General features: G+C 58.0%; 2 protein-coding genes across 3 annotated transcripts; both read right to left on the reverse strand.

Annotated features, from left to right (window-relative positions):
• CILP2 (cartilage intermediate layer protein 2) lies at positions 1–8406 on the reverse strand. Of its 2 annotated transcripts, none has more exons than XM_013987500.2 (8): positions 8257–8406; positions 7102–7200; positions 5970–6242; positions 5281–5436; positions 3956–4021; positions 3489–3597; positions 3161–3318; positions 1–2915 (listed from the first exon to the last, which is right to left on the reverse strand). In XM_013987500.2, exons 1-8 carry the CDS (start codon positions 8318–8320, stop codon positions 580–582), a joined length of 3261 nt encoding a protein of 1086 aa, XP_013842954.1. In that variant the 5' UTR covers positions 8321–8406; the 3' UTR covers positions 1–579. The 2 variants fall into 2 exon arrangements, with proteins under 2 accessions (XP_013842954.1, XP_003123618.1); XM_003123570.4 differs by having other exon boundaries at positions 3956–4234.
• Positions 8948–17841, reverse strand: YJEFN3 (YjeF N-terminal domain containing 3). The gene is made up of 6 exons (XM_003123556.5): positions 17387–17841; positions 13326–13434; positions 11179–11289; positions 10842–10955; positions 10611–10761; positions 8948–9208 (listed from the first exon to the last, which is right to left on the reverse strand). Exons 1-6 carry the CDS (start codon positions 17503–17505, stop codon positions 9003–9005), a joined length of 810 nt encoding a protein of 269 aa, XP_003123604.3. The 5' UTR covers positions 17506–17841; the 3' UTR covers positions 8948–9002.

Here is a 17904-nt window from a genome sequence, read left to right on the forward strand (position 1 = left end):
TGGAAATGAAGCATCTTTAATTGATTCCCTGCCCTGACCCCCTGGGGAACCTCCAAGCACCAAACATGTAAGAACTGTGCCCTCCAGCCCCAGAGCCAAGAAGCCTCTTCCCCAGACCTTCAATGGGCCACGTCTATACCCCTGACTCACACCAGCGACCAGCCTTGCGGCCTGTGTTTCAATAAATAACCCCAAGAACAAAGCTCAGGGTAGAGGGCCCAGTAAAGTGCCCAGCTAGGCAGAGAAATCTAAAGGAGTAGACTATCTGAAATCAGGGTCAAAACACATGAAATCAGAGCTGGCAGGTGAGCTGGGAAGGATTCCCTGGGGGCCTCAGTCGTTTGCCTGCCCCCAGGACGCTGGCTCCCACAGTCAGGACAAACTCCACTTCAGGTCATACAACAATGATCATCTGCCTGGCATTTCCACCATCTGACCTGACTCAACTCTGGGCAGGGGAGCAGGGTGCCCAGATACCTGAAGAGAGAGTGAACATCTGGAGAAGGGGGGGGCATTGGTGAGACTTCCCAAGGACAAAGGAGTCTAGAGCAAGGCAGAAGAGCAAGGCTGGGGCCCAGGTCACTGCCGGGCCCTGCCCCGGCGGGTGCGGAGGGGGACAGAGGCTCGGGCCTGTGCCCGGGCCACCTCACCCATCTCCCTGCGGATGTCACCAAGCGCTGTCGATGGGGACTCCAGTAGCCTCTGGAAGAGGCTAGGCCGGCCCGCTGCTGGCTCCCGGCACTGAAAGGTGACGGCTGTGCCAGCATCGGCCTTCATCTCCCTGGAGAAGCCGTCAGAGGAGCCATCAAAGCAGCGGCCAATGGCGATTTCCTTGGCCAGCCTTGGGCTCTGGTCAGTGACCGTATAGACACCATAGTTGTGACCCAGAGGGTCCAGCGGGGCCAGCATGGAGAAGGCAGCCAGGTCATCAGCTGGTGCAGGTGGGGGGTGCCGGGTCAAGTAATCCTGCAGGAGCCCGTTGACCGCCACACGCCGGCAGCTGCCCTGGGGCATTATGGTCACCAGCGTCCTGTCCACCTGACGCTGGTCGAACAGCATCCCTCCGCACTTGAACTCCACGCAGGCAGCAGACATGCTAGGGCGCTCGGGGTCTCGGACACTGCGGGCATCCCGCAGCCCATAGAGCTGGCCCTGAGTCCGCGGGTGGCTGCCGCCCGCATTGTGGGAGCGGACCATGTACTCCTGGGGGCCCTGGATCTTCACCTTGAGAAAGCAGGCCCGGAACTCCTGCGGATTGGGCCACCAGGCCAAGAGATCTCCAGTCCAGGAGGCCGGAACACCCTCGCGGAAGGGGACCACGTTGTACTCGTACTTGTCCGCCTCCACGCGAGCGAAGCGGAAGTGGTTGGCGGTCACTGGGGCCTCCTGGCACTCTCGTAGGTTGCGCCACGGGTACACGGGGCCGTTGGCCTCGTCCGGGTCGCCAGATCTAGGTTTGGCGAGGTTGATGCGGAAGCCATTGCGTTTGAGAGAGGGGTCATCGTGGTCAGTTCTGCGATAACCGAGCTTGTCCAAGTAGGGCTGGGCCACGCCCACGGTGGCCGGAAGGGGGCGTGGCCTGGACGTGGCGGGCTCCAGCTCCTCCCCGCCCAAGGTAGCGGTAACCAGGGCAGTGTAGGCGTCCGGCCGGTCTGTGTCGCAGAAGGCCGGGAGGCAGGCACCATTGGGGCCAGTGACAGCACTGTCAAAGCGGCCCCAGGCGCGGGGATTGGCGGAGAAGCCTGGGGCGGGCTCCAGGTTGACAAGTGTGACCACCACGCCCTCCACCTGCTCATTGGGCGTAAACTTGTCGTTGGCGTAGGCTCGCACCTTCACGAAGCAGCGGCGGCGCTCAGGCACGTCTAGGTTGAACAGACGCCGTTCTCGGATCTCCACGTTGCCGACCAGGAAGACCCGCTCCTCCCGACGGACCCGCTGGGCCGCCGACCTCTCACGCTGGAAGCCGCTCTCTTCTTCCCACAAGCCCGTGTCAGGGTTCAGCGACCACAGCTTCAGGGCCTCCACGTGGCCAGCCATTCGGATCTGGCTGGCAGCCACACGCACGGCCACCGGCCCAGTCTGCAGCTGCTCTGTGGAGTCGGGGGCCCGGAGGTCCACCGAAAACATGCCGTAGGTGCGCAGTGGAGCCAACTCCCCGTCACTGTCCACGAAGCGCAGGTCACTGGGGGCAGCAGCCGCCGAGGTGAGATCTCGGGGGTCCACAAATGTCACCCGGGCCTCCACAGACCCCACATAGGGTTCACCATCGGCTCTGCGGATGGCGCCTGGCGGGATGACCAGCTCGCCTAAGGGGGCCTCATCTTCCAGCTCTCCGAGAGGTATGGTGTTGCTCTGGCTGGCATCTAAGATGACAGGGGCTTTCTTGCGCATAGCCTTGACCTCGTGGTACACGCCTGCACCTCGAGGGTCAAAAGGCAGGACTCTGACAGTGTCCACAAACTGGCCGCTGGTGTCCACGAAAGTAATTACCAGCCGCTGAGTAGAAGGTGCCACCTCGAGGGTGAAGTCACCCTGGTAGGATGTGAAGCCAATGGGTTCCCGGCCCAGCAGAATCCGGGCGAAGCGCAAGGGCTCGCCAGAGTCAGCGGCCACCACACGTCCCCGGATCAGCCCCCGACGGGGCAGACATTTCTGGCAGCCACATTCAGCCACTATCTTAACTGGGAGGTTGTAGCCAGAGCAACGGATCTTCCGGCTCTCCAAGCGGCGGACAGAGCAGCAGCGGGAGCCTGCATCCCCACACCGGGGGCTCGAGCCTGTGGCACTGGGGCAGAGGGTGTCAGGGCAGAGGCCTACATCCAGGTAGGTGGGGCCACTGCCCGGCTGACTGCAGTCATCTGGAAGCTTGATTAGGTGTTCTCGGGGCTGGGGGTCACAGGCTGGCTGACCTGGGGCTGTGGAGCAAGAAGTCAGCCAGATCTGGGTAAGGGAGAGAGCTCCATCAAAGCCAAGGTTGGGGGCCTGGATTAGGGTCAGAGGCTCAACCAGGGGGCTGTGGAGGCCTAGGATGGGACTGAGTAAGGTCAGAGATCAGTCCGAAGTTGGGGTGCCCTCTGAGGTTGAGTTTTAGCTGGAATTGGGGCTCAGTTTGATATCAGGGCTTGCTCAGGGTTGGAGGGCAGTTATTGAGGATACTCACCAAGCACGGTGAGCCGGGCAGTGCCCGAGCGCACAGCCCCTGCATCATTCCATGCTTTGCAGTGATAGGTGCCTGCCTGGTCTGGGTGAAGCCCATGCAACTCCAGGTGGGCCCCGTACCTATGTGTTCGCCTGTCCAGCAAGGTCCCATTGTGGAACCTGGGTGGAGGATGAGCAACACCATGGGTGCCCTTGGCACGGGGGAGAGGCTGCATCTGCCCCACCCTGCATGCAGCATAGGGAGGTTGCAAAGCAGCACGTATCACAGGAAGCCCATTGCAACCCCAAAGCTGTGCACGAGACCCTTGAGCAGGGGGCAAGCCACTCACCAGGAGTATTTCTTGGGTATGGGGGTGCCTGAGGCTTTGCAGCAGAAGGTCACATTCTGGCCAGCCTCTCGAACTCGGGACTCAGGTTGCTTCACCAGGTAGGGCTTTTCTGGGGGCAAAGGCAGTAACGTTCAGGGCCCTGCCCCCATTCCAGCTTCTCTCAATGATCCTTCCTAAGAGCAGGGCCCCATCCTTTCCCTTACAGTGACGCCTTTTTTCACATGAGCATTTTCTGTTGGCCCGCCCCCTACCCAAGTTCACCCCAAATCTGCTGGAATTATGCCCTTAATGCTTAATCTTAATGCTTCCCTTTGCAACTCCACGTCTCACCTCGCATCTTCTCCAATGACTTACTTCTTTCTCCAATGATCTCACTCGCCATCACATCATTCCGGGTGCTTGGTGTCATCCAGAATGCCCTCCCCAGTTCCTCAGCCCCCTCATCTTTCTTGACTCGAGGCACTTACCCAACTTCTTAAGGACAACAGTGACCACAGCAGATATGGAGCTGTTGGCCTGGGCCTGGGCCATGCCTGCAGAGAAGCCATCCATTTGGGCACTGACGTTGACTCGGCTGCTGGCACAGACTCCAGGCATCCGGAATGTTCCATGGGCATTGCTAGTGGCCACAGTGCCAGGCCAGTCTCTCAGGGAGACCCTGGCTCCTGGCAGTGGACGCCCAGTTGGGGTGACCACTGAGCCCAGGAGGATGTGGTCAGGGCACCCACAAATGTTGAGGCTGCACCCTGGGCAGGGGAGGACACAGGAAGGCAAAGGACACTCTTGACCCCCTCCTGGGGAGGGCTTTCCTGTCACTCAACAAAGGTACCTAGACACCCTCCTGGCCTTGTCCGCCTCAGAGTCCTCAGCATGGATCTGCTTGGAGCTGCCCCTAGTATGAGGGGGACCTTGGGTTGAATGGTCAAGCCTGGGCCAAGGGGTGGGACTTGGGGTCCTAGTGTGAGGAAGATGCCCTGGAGGAGGGAACAAAAGTGGTGACTCTCACAGAACAGAGAGACTCCTTCTAGTGCAAGAGAAAATGTTCAGGCAGGGGCTGGGGGCCCAGCGAGGGGCTGAGTCTTGGGCCCAGAACATCTCCCGCTCGTCCCAATCCTGTGGTTTCTCCATAAAATGGAAAATTCCACTGGAAATTCAGGGCAGAGGCACGGAGAAGGCCGAGCCAAGCAGGGTAGGGTGGGGACCCCACCACCCCATTGGCCACCGTGCTCCCCCACCCTGCCGCAGGCTCTGCTGAGGCAGACTCCAGACCGTGTTTGTGGAGGCCAGACCTGATTGGAATTTCCAGTCGCCTCCTGGCTGGCCTGGTGTCCGGCCCTGGGAGGGCCTGGGCATCGTGTCTGCCAGGGTGTGAGCGCGTGTCAGCGTGGGCGTGGGGGACAGGCGGAGCCTGCGAATGCCACGCCTGTGTGCACCCTGTGTGCATAAGCCAGCTTCAGTGTGTCCACGTCGGCCGGAGCATCCGCACACTCCGCCATACACACAGAGAAAGCACCTCCTTAGATCTGCCCGCGCCTGAACATGATCCCAACGGCGTCCACCGATCCAGATGTACACATTTACCAATGTTCCTCAGGGGCCCAGAAGGGAAGGAAAAGCCAATCTCCATGTGGTCCAAATTCTGGCCCTCCAGGCTCCGCCCCTACAACCAGGCCCCGCCTCCTCACTCTCCCATTAGGCTCCACCCCAACCAGCCCCTCTAGATACTGCCCCACCCCTACACCCAGTCCCTGCCTCTAACCCAACTATCTCCTCCAGGCCCCGCCCCTCCTACCTGGACATGGAGACCTTATACACTTCTGCGCCTCCAAGGGACGCCCGGGACATGCATCTCCAGCGGAGCTTGGGCAGCGGCGGCGGCGCAAGCGACGGCCTGGCCCGCAGCTTCCCGAACAGGGACCCCAAGGGCCCCATGCGCCCCACGTGGCCTCTGCGGAGAGGGCAGGGATGGGGGCATCAGGTGACCGCCCACCCCAGGAATTGCACCTCCTGGAAATCTGGTGACAATGTGGGATTGGAGGAGGCTCCCATCTTGGGCATCCGAAGGCAGGTAATATAGAGAGAAGTCCTGCCCATTGCCTGCATCAGTGCTTCCCCAAGGGCACAGGTCGAAGGCGCAGTTGGGGTACCGCTCCGCCCCCGCCAAAATAAGCCTAGCTGTTCTCCCAGGGTCTCACACACCTCTGGGACTCAAAACACGCCCCCACAGAACAGAGCAGTTATAGGTGAGCAAATGAGGGCAGCGAGAGGGAGGTACGTTCCTGGGGGACCCTTCCAGACCCCTAACTTCCCAAAGCCCCTCCTCTGTCGGTCCCGCCCTCTCCTGGGGCCTTGTTCCTAAAGGGCCCCGCCTCTTCCCGGCCACGCCCACATCTATACGGCCTTGCCGGATACCCAGCACCATCCCTTCTGGCCTCAACCACCTTCGACCGGTCCCCGCCGCCCCCTCAGCCCCGCCCTCACCGAGCGGGCAACGGAAGCGCACGTGGTAGTTGGAGCAGCGGCGGCCGCGGGGCTGCTCGCGGTTGAGGCACCAGAAACCGCGCGTGGGGTTCAAGTGTACTCGCTCGCCGACGTCTGATGGCAGGGCCCAGTCCGTGGTGCGCGCCTCCAGCGCCAGCGGCCGCGGGCACACGCGCGCCGGCCCGTAATAAAAGCGGATCGCGGCCAGGCTCTCAAAGTCACCGTCGCCGCCCGGGTGATCCACGTTGAACCAGGACGTCCACTCGCTGGCCTCTGCAGGCACCGCATTCTCTGGGACCCGGGCCGTAGCCGGTCGGGCCCCATCTGTGCATGCAGGGGCCGGGGTTGCCTCCTGACCACCCCCATCTGCGTGGTAAGGGCCGTACCTGCTGTTTAAGCGGGTCCCCCTCCCCCCAAAAGTGCAGGGGCTAGCCCAACCAGCCCCGATCCAGAGCCCTCAGGGCAGAAGGAGCTGTAAAGGGATCAAGGGAGGTTGGATACCTCTTGCACCGTCCCTAGTTCTGCTGCTCAGTACCTGAGCTGACCCATGAGTGCATGCTGAGACCTTGCCACTGTCTCAACAGCCCTCACCCTCAGGATTCAGAACCCCTGAGGTTTGAGGAGATATAAGGCAGCAGGAAGAGCCAGGGCTAAGACCAACCCTTCCTGACCTTGCTCATCACCCAGCTGAACCCATCAGGCAACCTCTGTTCCACAGAAGCCAGAACATGTCCTGGCCTCCCACAGGTTAGCGTCTGCCTCCATCAACGCCCCAGGGGGTGGTCGCTCTTTTTCTGAGTCAGGAGCAAGTCAAATAGAACCTTCCTAGTCAGGAAGCTAGAGACTCGGGTTCCAGAACTCCTGCTTCCTTGCCTGAACTGGGCTGTTTGTCGTCCCCCCCCTCCCCGCCAATCCACCCTGGTTTCCTCCCTGATATATAGCCTGGGATCTCACTTCTCTGCTCCTAAAACTTAGACCTCTTAGGGCTCCAATTCCAGGGCCTGCCATGCCCAGGAACCAGGTCCATCCTAGGTTCTTCACACAGCTTGTGGCCCCTCCTCTCATCACTGCACCAGCCAGAGCTCACAGAGAGTCCACAGCAGAACCCAGACTCAGACCTAAGCTAACTCACCTTCCCAATCTTCCAGGGCTGGTGATGGCTGGCCAGGGCGCAGTGATGGACCTTCAAGGTCCCATGCAGTTGCTGTGGGCTCCTCAGGGGTGGTTGTGCCTGAGGAAGGGGGGAAGGAGGAAGCATCTTGATAGGGACCTCTGTGAACTCCTGTTTTGCAAGGTACTGCAACAATCTTCCCCCATTCACTGGGGAGAAGCCAGAATCCAGCTCTGGCTGAGCCCAAGAACAGCAGCACCTTCTTCTCCAGGAAGCCTCCCTATGACTCCCCCCTAACACACACACACACCCTAATCTTTCACAGCCCCATGCCCCACTCTGACACTGTCCTGGCTCCATAGATTTGGGAAGTCTGTGTGCGCTCTGCTTCCCTAGAGTAGAACTCCCACTGACTGTATTCAGTGGTCATGAAATGAGTTCAGTTGGCTGTGCCCCTGCCCTCATGTTGATCTGAATTCCCCTTTATCTGTTTGCTGGCTAGAAGTCCCTCCCTCAGTCTACCTTGCATCCCTGTGTTTGGGATCCAAGCTGCCAAAGGGAAATCCTTGGAATCTAGCCTGGCTTCTCTGGCCTCAAGTTGTCTGAGATAGCCAAGTTGGGCAATGACCACTGGCAAGTCCCTTCTCTCTTGGAGTCTCATTCTCCTCATCTGAGAAATGGGCCCAGTCCCCCCACTCCACTGAGTGTTCCAGAGATGGGAATTTCTTTCCTGAATGGGGTGTGTGTGAGTGTGGTTGGGTGGGTGTGGAAGAGAGAAGGCGTTAGGTGAGAGGGGACAGCTCTGACCCCTTCATCCTGGGGCTAGGACTGGATTATTCAGGGTTCAAACGCTGTGGCCGAGACAGGTACCCCGCAGTCCTAAGAATCCAGAAGAACCTGAAGTTCATATCTACATTTGGGGCACCCCTATCATCCCTTGGAAGAATGGAGCTCCAGAGCAAATGAGGTCTGCTCCTGCCCCAGGTGGTCCTGGAGCTCTGCCTCTCCCTTGCCCCCTCACTCCACCCACCACCCCCCCAGGACTGGCAAAGGGGTTGCAGGCCTGAGGAAGAGAATGGGTCCCTTGGTTCTGTCTCCAGACGCGGCTGCGTGCCAGGCCCTCTGCCAGAAGTTCGGACGCTTAGGGAGCTGGGCTGGAGTTTGGGGGCGCCTCACCTCGGGCCCCCGCCAGGTGTGCGGCGGCGACACAGAGGCAGAGCAGTGTCGGCAGTGACGCCATGGCCGGTCCGAAAGTTGGAGGGAGGGTCCCGGCTCCGCTGCGCACTCTGGTCGGACTCCCGCGGGTCTGGCAGCCACTGGGGCTGAGGATGGGGGAGGGACGCGGCCGCAGGCCACGCCCCGTCCAGGCCACGCCCCGTCCAAGCAAAGCTCCCTGGCCCGAGGTGACCGGTGCTCAGACAACCTCTCTGGGCTGCCCCCCTCGGTGCGTCCGGCCGTACCTCCGCCCTCAGGCTGGCCTGCGTCCCCTAGTCGCCGGCTTGAAGTCCCCCCCTCCATTCTCCACGTTGGATCCCAAGCTGCCTGGGGAAGTGCCTCTTGGAATTGAGCCTGGTGCTGTCGGAATCTTTGCGCTTCAGGCCGCCCTTTAGGCAGCTAGAAACCCTCTATCGTGTCTAACTTTGATTCTGTTGGCTTTAGGCCACGCCGAGCCGGTTGAAAATCCCACCCTTAATCACCCTCCAATCTTCTGGCTCGAGTTTTCTCGGAGGCCAGCGGGAAGTCCCGTTTTATGTCTACCCTCCATCCCTCCCGCCTCGGGCCACCAGGGGGCCGGTGGGAAGTTCCTCGCAGAGGTCGCCCACCCCCAAGGCAGACCCTGCACACACAGGAGGCCCAGGCGAGGTGGTGGCAGTACGTCTGTTTATTGGCGCAGTCCCAAGCCGTGTAGGCGAGGGTGGCTTTCAAAGCGCCGCGATGCATTCGGTGCCTGTGTATCCTGGCAGGCACAGAGCGAACTTTCGGCGCACGTCGTCGGGCACGAACCGGCCGGCCACGAAGTGGTGGCGCCCGGAGAAGCGGCCGGCGCAGCGCTTGGGCGCCGCCAGGGATACCAGCACGTCGGGCCGTAGCCCGTCCTCAGAGTCGCCGCCGGTCTCTGGGTCCCAGCCTGAGAGAGGAAGGATGGGAGCCAGGCATCAGGAGCTGGGAGGGCTACTCTCTGTCAGACAAGAGTACTCCCATCCCACTGCCCACTTCCCCTTCTCCTTCAGGCACAGCCTCTGCTCTGACATGAGTCTTGGTCAGACCTGCCTCCCCATAGAACTGAGCCTCTGCCTTCAGACCAGTTTCTGCCCTTCTTTGGAGATGTTTCCCTCCTCCTCTGACCAGAGCCTCTGCCCAGTCTTCCTTCTCCTTGACTCAGCCTCTACCTTCAGACTATATCATTTCCACCTGTTGCCCTTTCCCAATAGACCTATGCCTCTGCCTTCTGACCCCATCCCTCCCTCCCTATCAATCCTGAGGCCCCCCCACACACACACTTAGATGGGAGTCTCTTTCCACACAGGCTTCCAAGCCAGCCTCCTCCCTCTGACAGATCCCCACTTTCTACTTGAGGACAGACTACTGAGGCAAGCCTCCCACACCAGACTTGTCTCTTTGCCCCAGGTTCTTGCCTCTGTCAGGACACATTCTCCTCTCCTCCCAAACTGAGCATCTATCCTCCTCCCTCTGCCTAGAGGCTCTTCCCTCTGACCTGACATCCCTGCCTTCATCGTTAGACTAGATCTTGCCTTTTGATTTGGCACAGCCCTGCCCCTCCCTCACTGGGCTGCAGCCTCTGCCACCTCTCAGATGAGCCTCCACCTTCAGACTAGGGACTTTGCCTTCTCGCCTGCCTCTGACCTGTCTGGAGCCAGTAACTAAAAGCCTCCCTCTGACTTTAAGCCTTCCTTCTCTGACCCTAGCCTCCACTCTCAGACTAGAGCCCCTAATAACCTCTTCTGACCTAACAGGGTGACCCTCTCTGCCTTGTGCTATCCATTCTGATGTGAGCCCGAAGCCTCCCTGCTCTGACCAAGCAGCCCACCTCCTCCCTTAGCCCACCACCCCAGCTCTGTGGCATCCTGCTGATAAGACCCTGGGGTCTTGTAGGCCAGCGGAAGTCCCCTGAGTCTGGCCACCCCCGTGGAGGGTCCGGCTGGCCAGAAGCTGTTTGTTCCGTCTGCCCGTTGCCTAATGGCTCCAACAGGCATGGGGCGGCGGCCAGGATGGGCGAGGCTTTGCTGAGTGAGCTCACGTCTGCCCTGGCGACTGAGCCAGGGTGGGCAGCAGGCACGATGTGAGGTGTGAGGGGGAGGGGACCCAGGGTCATCAGGGCACCAGCCTGGGTCTTTCCCCATCCAAAGGATGGGTATGACCCTCAGCCACACCCAGAGTGCAGGATCCATCCATGCTGGGGAAACTGAGGCTCGGGGTGGCAGACAGACTGGGACCTCAAGAAGCCAGGGTACAGGTGGCCTCCACCCAAGCCCCCCAGGTCTTGACGCACCCCCCTCCACCTGGCATGCCTGAGGGAATGTCCAGGCTCACAAGGGGGATGGACAGTAGCTTGAGCGTGGCCAGCGCACGTGTGCAGGGGCCCCCAACCTCGCTAGGCTCCACACTGGGGCCCAGCACAGCATCCACCACCAGCCTGTAGGCATCGTTGATGAGCTGAACCTGGGAGGACACACAAGGGTCAGAGGGTGGCCTTGAGGCCCTGTCCTCCATTGCCCCCCTCAGGTGCCACCCAGGCTGACCTCTGTGGGCAGATAGGACAGGAAGGGGATGTCCATCTTCTCACACTGGATAGTCAGGTCCCGATGCAGTGGGTCCAGTGAGCGTGTGGGGTAGAAGATGGTTGGTTCATATTCCTGTGGAGAGTGGGAAGGGGTCGGCACTGGGTGGGGGTGCCTTCCAAGCTCTCCACTGGGCCTCTGACCCCAGATCTGGGTCCCAGGCAGTGGAGCAAGCACCGGGGATGTTCTGTAATCTGACATGCCTTAACCTTCCCCCGGGACACTAACAAGAGGAGGAAGTGATTTCTGCAGGGCTGGAGTGTAACACTGGGAGGCTGAGGAGATCCTTGCTACTCACGAACACCCGCAGGTGCCGGGCACAGACCAGCCCCACTGCCCCATTCTGCTCCGGGCCGCACACGACCAGCACTGTCCTCTGCTTCCGGGAAAGAGCCAGCAAAGGGAACACCTGGCAGGGCACAGCAAAAGCAAAGGCATGGGGCTCAAACTCCTCCTTGCTCTAGTGGGGAAACTGAGGCCCAAGTGGAGGAAGGGCTAGGGTTTAGGCCTGGGGGCCAGAGGACAGGAGGAGACGCATTCTGGGAGAGGCATGGGGCCCCTGGGGGGCCTCAGTTTCCTTGCTGGAGAGGCAGAGTCCTTGCCTCAGGCTCTGCCAAGCCAGAGCAGAAACGTGCCTCCAGCCACCACCGGCGCCCGGAGTGCGGTTTGTTTATTCTCGGCCTGAGCTGCAGACATTCTTCCACCTTTTTCCACTGCAGTGGCTGCCCCTCCCCCGCCCATGTTTCCAGGCTTCCATCCCTCCTGGAGGCCCCAAAGTGTGTGTGGGGGGGGCTGGGGAGGGGGGTGTTTTTCCAACTCACCATGCCCTGTCTCTTTCCAGCCATCCCTCTCCATCAGCCTCCATCTTCCCCTCCCTTCTATCTCTGTATCTCTCAGACTATGTCTCTCCCCATCTGTTTCTCTCAGTCTGTCTTTGCCCTCTGTCTCTCTCTCGATCTCTATTTCTCATATTTTCTGTGTCTCTGTGGGCCTGTGTATCGCTCTCTTTAAGAGTCTCAGCCCTGGAGTTCCCATCGTGGCTCAGTGGTTAACTAATCTGATTAGGAACCATGAGGTTGTGGGTTCGATCCCTGGCCTTGCTCAGTGGGTTAGGGATCTGGCGTTGCCGTGAGCTGTGGTGTAGGTCACAAACGCGGCTCGGATCCCAAGCTTCTGTGGCTGTGGCGTAGGCAGGTGGCCACAGCTCTGATTCGACCCCTAGCCTGGGAACCTCCATATGTCACAGGTTCGGCCCTAGAAAAGACAAAAAAAAAAAAAAAAAAAAAAAAAAAAAAAGTCTCAGCCCTACTCTGACTCTGTGGCTTCAGCTCCCTTTCCTCCCCCAGTCACAGTTTGCTTCTATCAAATGGGAGCAACAGTGGCTCTCTAAACTCCAACCACATGGAGGGAAAGCTATTTCCTTTTTGAGTCTCCTCCCCAAAGTCTCAGCAGGGTCTGGACCCACCATGATCATGCCTATGACCCATCACGCCATGCCCAGACCCGTGACCAAGTCAGGGAGAGTGACAACATCCAGCTGGCTGGGACCGAGAGGCCTCTGGACAGACACAGAGCTTTCAATGCAAAACCAGGCATGAGTTTACTACACCGGGTTTTCTTTTGTGGCTTTGAATGTCATCCTTTTCTTCTCCTCAGGATATATTTCACTTGGAAATAGGAATGTGTGAGTTAAAAAAAAAATGAGTCCACATAAAGATACTGAGTTTTTAAAAAAGTATACAGTGGTAATAAGAAAAAGAAGGGGAGGAAGAGGGACAGGGTTACATGCTGGAGCCCCGGCTCGATCAGTCACTTTTCTAAGTCATTTGTGTTTATTCATTGGTGTCAGTTTATTACCCTTTCTTCAGAGGAGGAAAAGTCAAGCCAGGGTGGTTTGGCAACATGGTGCAAGGCATTGGATAGTGGCCTTGTCGTTGTTATTACTCGAGTCTTTTGCAGGCACCTTGCTCAAGACCTAGGGGTTTGCCCCAGAGCTGGACATAGATCTACTTCCAACCCCCGGGGCCCTGTGAAGACCCGCTGCCCACTCCTGGGTCTTGGTTCCCCTACCCGTGGGAGGGAGTCATTTGGACGTGCCGACTTCAGAAGCTGATGTCCCCTGTGCCCAAGACCCAGGAGGTGGCAGAGGCAGGCAGTCATGTCTGCACCTCAAGGGCCCCAGACTCATCTCTGCGGTAGCCTCCAGGTCTCTGGGGGCCCTCATTTCTGTCCTGACGTTTACTGACACCCTGGCCTGGGCCAGTGATGATCCTCTCCAGACCTCAGTTTACCCATCTGAGTGATGGACTGGAGTAGCCCCAAGCAGAGGGGCTTCTTAAAGCAGAAATGACTATCCTGGTCATGGGGGGTCATGCAGCTAAATCCTCTGCTCTGGTGGGCTGACCTTCCAGTTGGGGTCAAGGTTGAGGATCAGGGGTCAGGTACCTTGGTCACAGCCACAGCACTAGCATGGCCACACCACTCCACCAGCTGCTGCCGCCCAAAGCGATAATCTTCCAGCAGCTCCCGCTCCAGGGCAGCTGCCTCTGCGGTGCTGGGGGTCAGAATGGGGAGAGAAGCTCAGAGAGACAGAAAGACTTAAGAGACAGAGTCTCGGAGCCAGAAGTGTGCCACCCCTGTTCTGGAGCCAGGTCCTGATGCCACCCCCCACCTCTGTGCTCAGAGCCATAGACCCTCCCTCACTTTCCCCAAACCTCTGGCACTCAGCTGAAAGAAAGCCTGCCGGGCAGCAGGAGTTTTGAACACAAGCCTGGGGTGCAGGAGCCCTCTGCTGGTAGAAGAAGCACATGGCAGTGCAGGTTGGTTCTGTTGCCCCCAAAGCATGGAAGATCTAGCATGACCCAGACGCTCCCAGCCCGCAAGGCAGGAGGAAACCAGAAAGGGGAATGGAGCATGAAGGACTTAGTTGATGGGGGTGATGCATAGACTTCAGACAAAGGAAACCATTGAGCAGAGGGGTCCAAACTGGACGGGGGTGCCTGGGAGAGGTGGGTTTTGAAGGCTACAGGAGTTTGGGGAGGTGGGATGTGGGGCCCACAGCTATGAGACTCATTGATGACCTCTCTTTAGGGACAGTGATAAAATTTAAATAATTGTGGCCAGAGAGACAGAGCCAACTTGCTTGAGATGAAGCTCTGTCACCAACTTGCTGAGGGACTGAGGTCCGTCTCATCTCTCTGAGCCTTGCTTCCTCCTTTGCAAAAGTAAATGCAGGACAGGCTGATAATTTTTGAGGCTCGGTGCCTCAAAAATTAAATGTGGGGCCCCTTTATCAATAATTATTAAGACTTTTAAGATGGCAGAGCATTAAACTGAATGTTGGGCTCTTCCAAGAACAGGCTGCAGAGCCTTGGCGGCAACAGAGAGGAAGAGCTGGCATTGAGGATCAGATGTCCTTCATTCTAGAATTGGGTTGGAGCAGCTGGGCAGGGTCTAAACCCTGATGCCAGTTTCCCCTAGAAGGACCCCTTCAAGCTGGGAAAGGGCATCTGCTCCAGCCCAACACTGCAGAGTGTAATAATAATAATACGAATACTAAGGTCTAGGCTCAGAAGAGTTGGAAGAACATACAACCACTCAGAGAAGCAAAATGGTTTACCCAGAGGCATGCAGGAAGCAAGCTGGAAAACTGAGCTTTCCATCCTTGGTGTCTGTCTCCAGAGCCATGTTTGGGGTATAGAAGCAGAGGCAGACGTACAGACGGCAGAGTGTTGTTGGGGTAAATCTTGGGGTAACTTTTTTTTTTTTTGGTCTTTTTGCCTTTTCTAGGGCCACTATCTGCGGTATATGGAGGTTCCCAGGCTAGGGGTCTAATCAGAACTGTAGCCACTGGCCTATGCCAGAGCCACAGCAATGTGGGGTCCGAGCTGCATCTGCGACCTACTCCACAGCTCATGGCAACACCGGATCCTTAACCCACTGAGCGAGGCCAGGGATTGAACCCGCAACCTCATGGTTCCCATTTGGATTCATTAACCACTGCGCCACAACAGGAACTCCACTGGGGTATCTTTTTTCAGTCCTGTGAGTAGGAAACCATAACTATCTGGTCAATTCTGCAGTGTGACCAGGCCGGGAAGCAGGACGGGCAGAGGTGGGAAGGGAGGACTGCTGTGGGAAGGGGAGTCGGGGGGCTTCCTGTTGGAGCTGGGCTGGAGCACTGTGGGAGGTAATCCAGCAGGCAAGAATGGTGAGGCACAAGGCCCTGTGATAGAAATGAATTTGACAGGTTCAAGGGACAAAAAAGAGGCTGGTATGGCTAGAGAGAAGTTAGTGGTTGAAGATGAAAAACTTGGTCAGAAAGACACTTTGGGGGTCTCACACGGGTGGAGGCTTAAGGCAAGGTGACATGCCTTGTCACCTCGGCAAGCAGAGCCAGACTCAAACCCCACTTCATTTGTGGCTGATGTTGCAGGAGGTCGAAGGACCAGGTAGGGAAAAAGAGTTCATGGTGGGGCCAGATAATGAGCGCCCCAGGGGAGACCAACCCATCTCCCGGAAAGAATATCGCAGGTGCTCCAGGAGCGTGGCTGGTTCCTCCATCTCCACCTTGTGACAACTCTGCGGCCCTAACAGGAGGCTGGGGGAGGACCATCCATTCCTTCTTTTCCTCGGTTCCAAAGCTTTGACCTCCAATTGGAACATTATCTTCCTGCCTAATTAGTCACTGGAGTGATAACTGGGACTCCACAGGCAGGAGGGCAGTTCTGGCTTAGGAGCCCAGGGGTGGGGGCAATAACAGCTCTGGGTAGGAGAGGGGATAGGACAGAGCTGGTGTGGGACTGGGAAGCAGTGCTCAGTTTGGGAGGGTGCCTCTTTTTTTTGGCCATACCTACAGTATGTGCAAGTTCCTGGGCCAGGGATTGAACCAGCACCACAGCAGTGACAATGCTGGATCCCTAACCCACTGTGCCTTGCACAAGGGAACTCCATGAGGTTGCTCCTTGCTTCTCCCAACCTTAGCCCCCAGATGAGAGGAGCTGCAAGGCCCCAGGTTTTCTTCACCAACCCCAGAAGGGCTGAGGTGACCTGGTTTCAAAGGGGACTGGGCCTGACACTCTCAAAATGCTCTGGGAGGGGCCAGTTTGGAGGTTGAGCTCTGAGACCAAGGAGCCTGTGCCAGACACTCCCTGCTTTCTCAGCTCCATCCACTTCTCCCCCCTCGTGGTTGCCCACCAATCTCCACCCAGCATTGCTCACCTGGCTGCCTACCAGTCTCATGCCCCCTAAACTCAACACGAGCTGCAGGGGCTTTGAAAACTTGAACAACAGATTTCACAGCCCCTCCACCCCCCCGCCATCCCAAACCTTCTTCTTCTTCTTTTTTTTTTTTTTTTTTTGTCTTTTTTGCATTCACGGCATATGGAGGCTAGGGGTCTAATCAGAGCTAGGGGTCTAATCAGAGCTGTTGCAGATCCAAGCCACATCTTTGACTTACACCACAGCTCATGGGAATGCCAAATCCTTAACCCACTGAGTAAAGCCAGGGATTGAACCCGCAACCTCATGGTTCCTAGTTGGATTTGTTTCCGCTGTGCCATGACGGGAATTCCATCCCAAACCTTCTTAAGGACTCTCAGAATTCAGAGAATACTCAAATTCCTCACCATACCTACAATGCTCCCCATTATGTCTCCAACCTCAGCCTCCTCTCTCCAAGTTCCACTGCTACTTACCACACAACACCCCATCGCTCCTTGGCTGGCGTTTGAGGCCCCATTGTCCCCCACACTACATGAAGTCACAGCTCCAGCTTCTAGATCATTTTCTTCCTCCTGCCTAGCATGCACTGGGTCTCTAAGCTTCTTTGTCTGGACATCAGCCAGTCAACTACACAGTACCTGCCTGGAGAAGAAGGGCTGAGGGGACAGTGAGCAGGTAGCCGCACAAGAGGCTGTTGGATCTGGTTTACAGTGAGGTCTACTGCCCTGCTTGGGGTCCCATGTCATAAGGACTTAGAGGACACAGGATGACGACTCAGGACAAGGTGAAAGGCACAGCCACAGCTGCCAGCTCCAGATCCCAAATTCATCAACCCACTGGCAAGTGGCGCACGTATTTAAAAACTGCCTTAGCCCCAGCTCAGCCAGTAGCTTCCCTCCACAGGTCTGTTTTCTTCTCTGGAAAAGGGGTTAGTAGCAGATGGACTACCAAGTGAGGTGTGAGCATTTGAGGGGCAAAAAGAGCTCTGCTCTTCCCAGATGTAGGACAAAAACCTACATCTGGAGGGTCCCTGGAAAGATGGAAAGGGGGAGGTGGGCCCTCCTTGGGCTGTGGGGTGATGGGGTAACAACCAGTGGTGCTGATGAATAACTCATGAGGGGCGGGCCTGCTGCGGATGCCATTTCCCTGGCAACGCGGCTTCAGAGGCTTAATCTTTCCAGTGCAATGTGGGACGGGCCTAGGATTCTCCTCGCCTCATCTCAGCCACAGCTCTGCCTCTGATCTACAGTCCCTGGTCCCCCCAGGGCCTCTCCCCGACTGACCTGAGAAAACGCCGCTCCTCAGGTGCCTCCGCTACGTCCGGGCCAGTGGCGCTGCTCATGGCGGAGGCGATCTGGTGCTGCGCAGCACGGCCACGGCTGCCACAGCCTCTTAAGTGCATCCTTGGGCAGAGTGGGTGTCCCCTCTCCTCCCGCCCGCCCTGTGTGTCCGCCAATCACGAGAGGCCGCGAAGGCGCTGCGTGCTGCTATTGGTCGATAAGTGCAAGTGGACTTAACCCCTTTGCGCCAGAAACTGGAGCTGTCTCCTGGGATGGGTGGAATCCCAGGCAGAGAAACAGTCTGAAGGCACATTGATGGGCCACATACCCCTGCTGTGGGATCCTGGTCTGTCCGCCCCCTCTACCCCGGTGTTCTTCTATGCAGGTCCCCCACCCACTCCTGTTCCCCAGTTTGAAGGAGTGGGCTGCTGACGAGCAGAGCTTAAACAAAGGTGGAAAAAGTCCAGGCTTATTTGGTAGCAGAGGCAGGAGGGCTACTCAGGGGCCACCTGATTGGCATC

Source organism: Sus scrofa, chromosome 2, assembly GCF_000003025.6.
Source record: "Sus scrofa isolate TJ Tabasco breed Duroc chromosome 2, Sscrofa11.1, whole genome shotgun sequence".
Lineage (NCBI taxonomy): Eukaryota > Metazoa > Chordata > Mammalia > Artiodactyla > Suidae > Sus > Sus scrofa.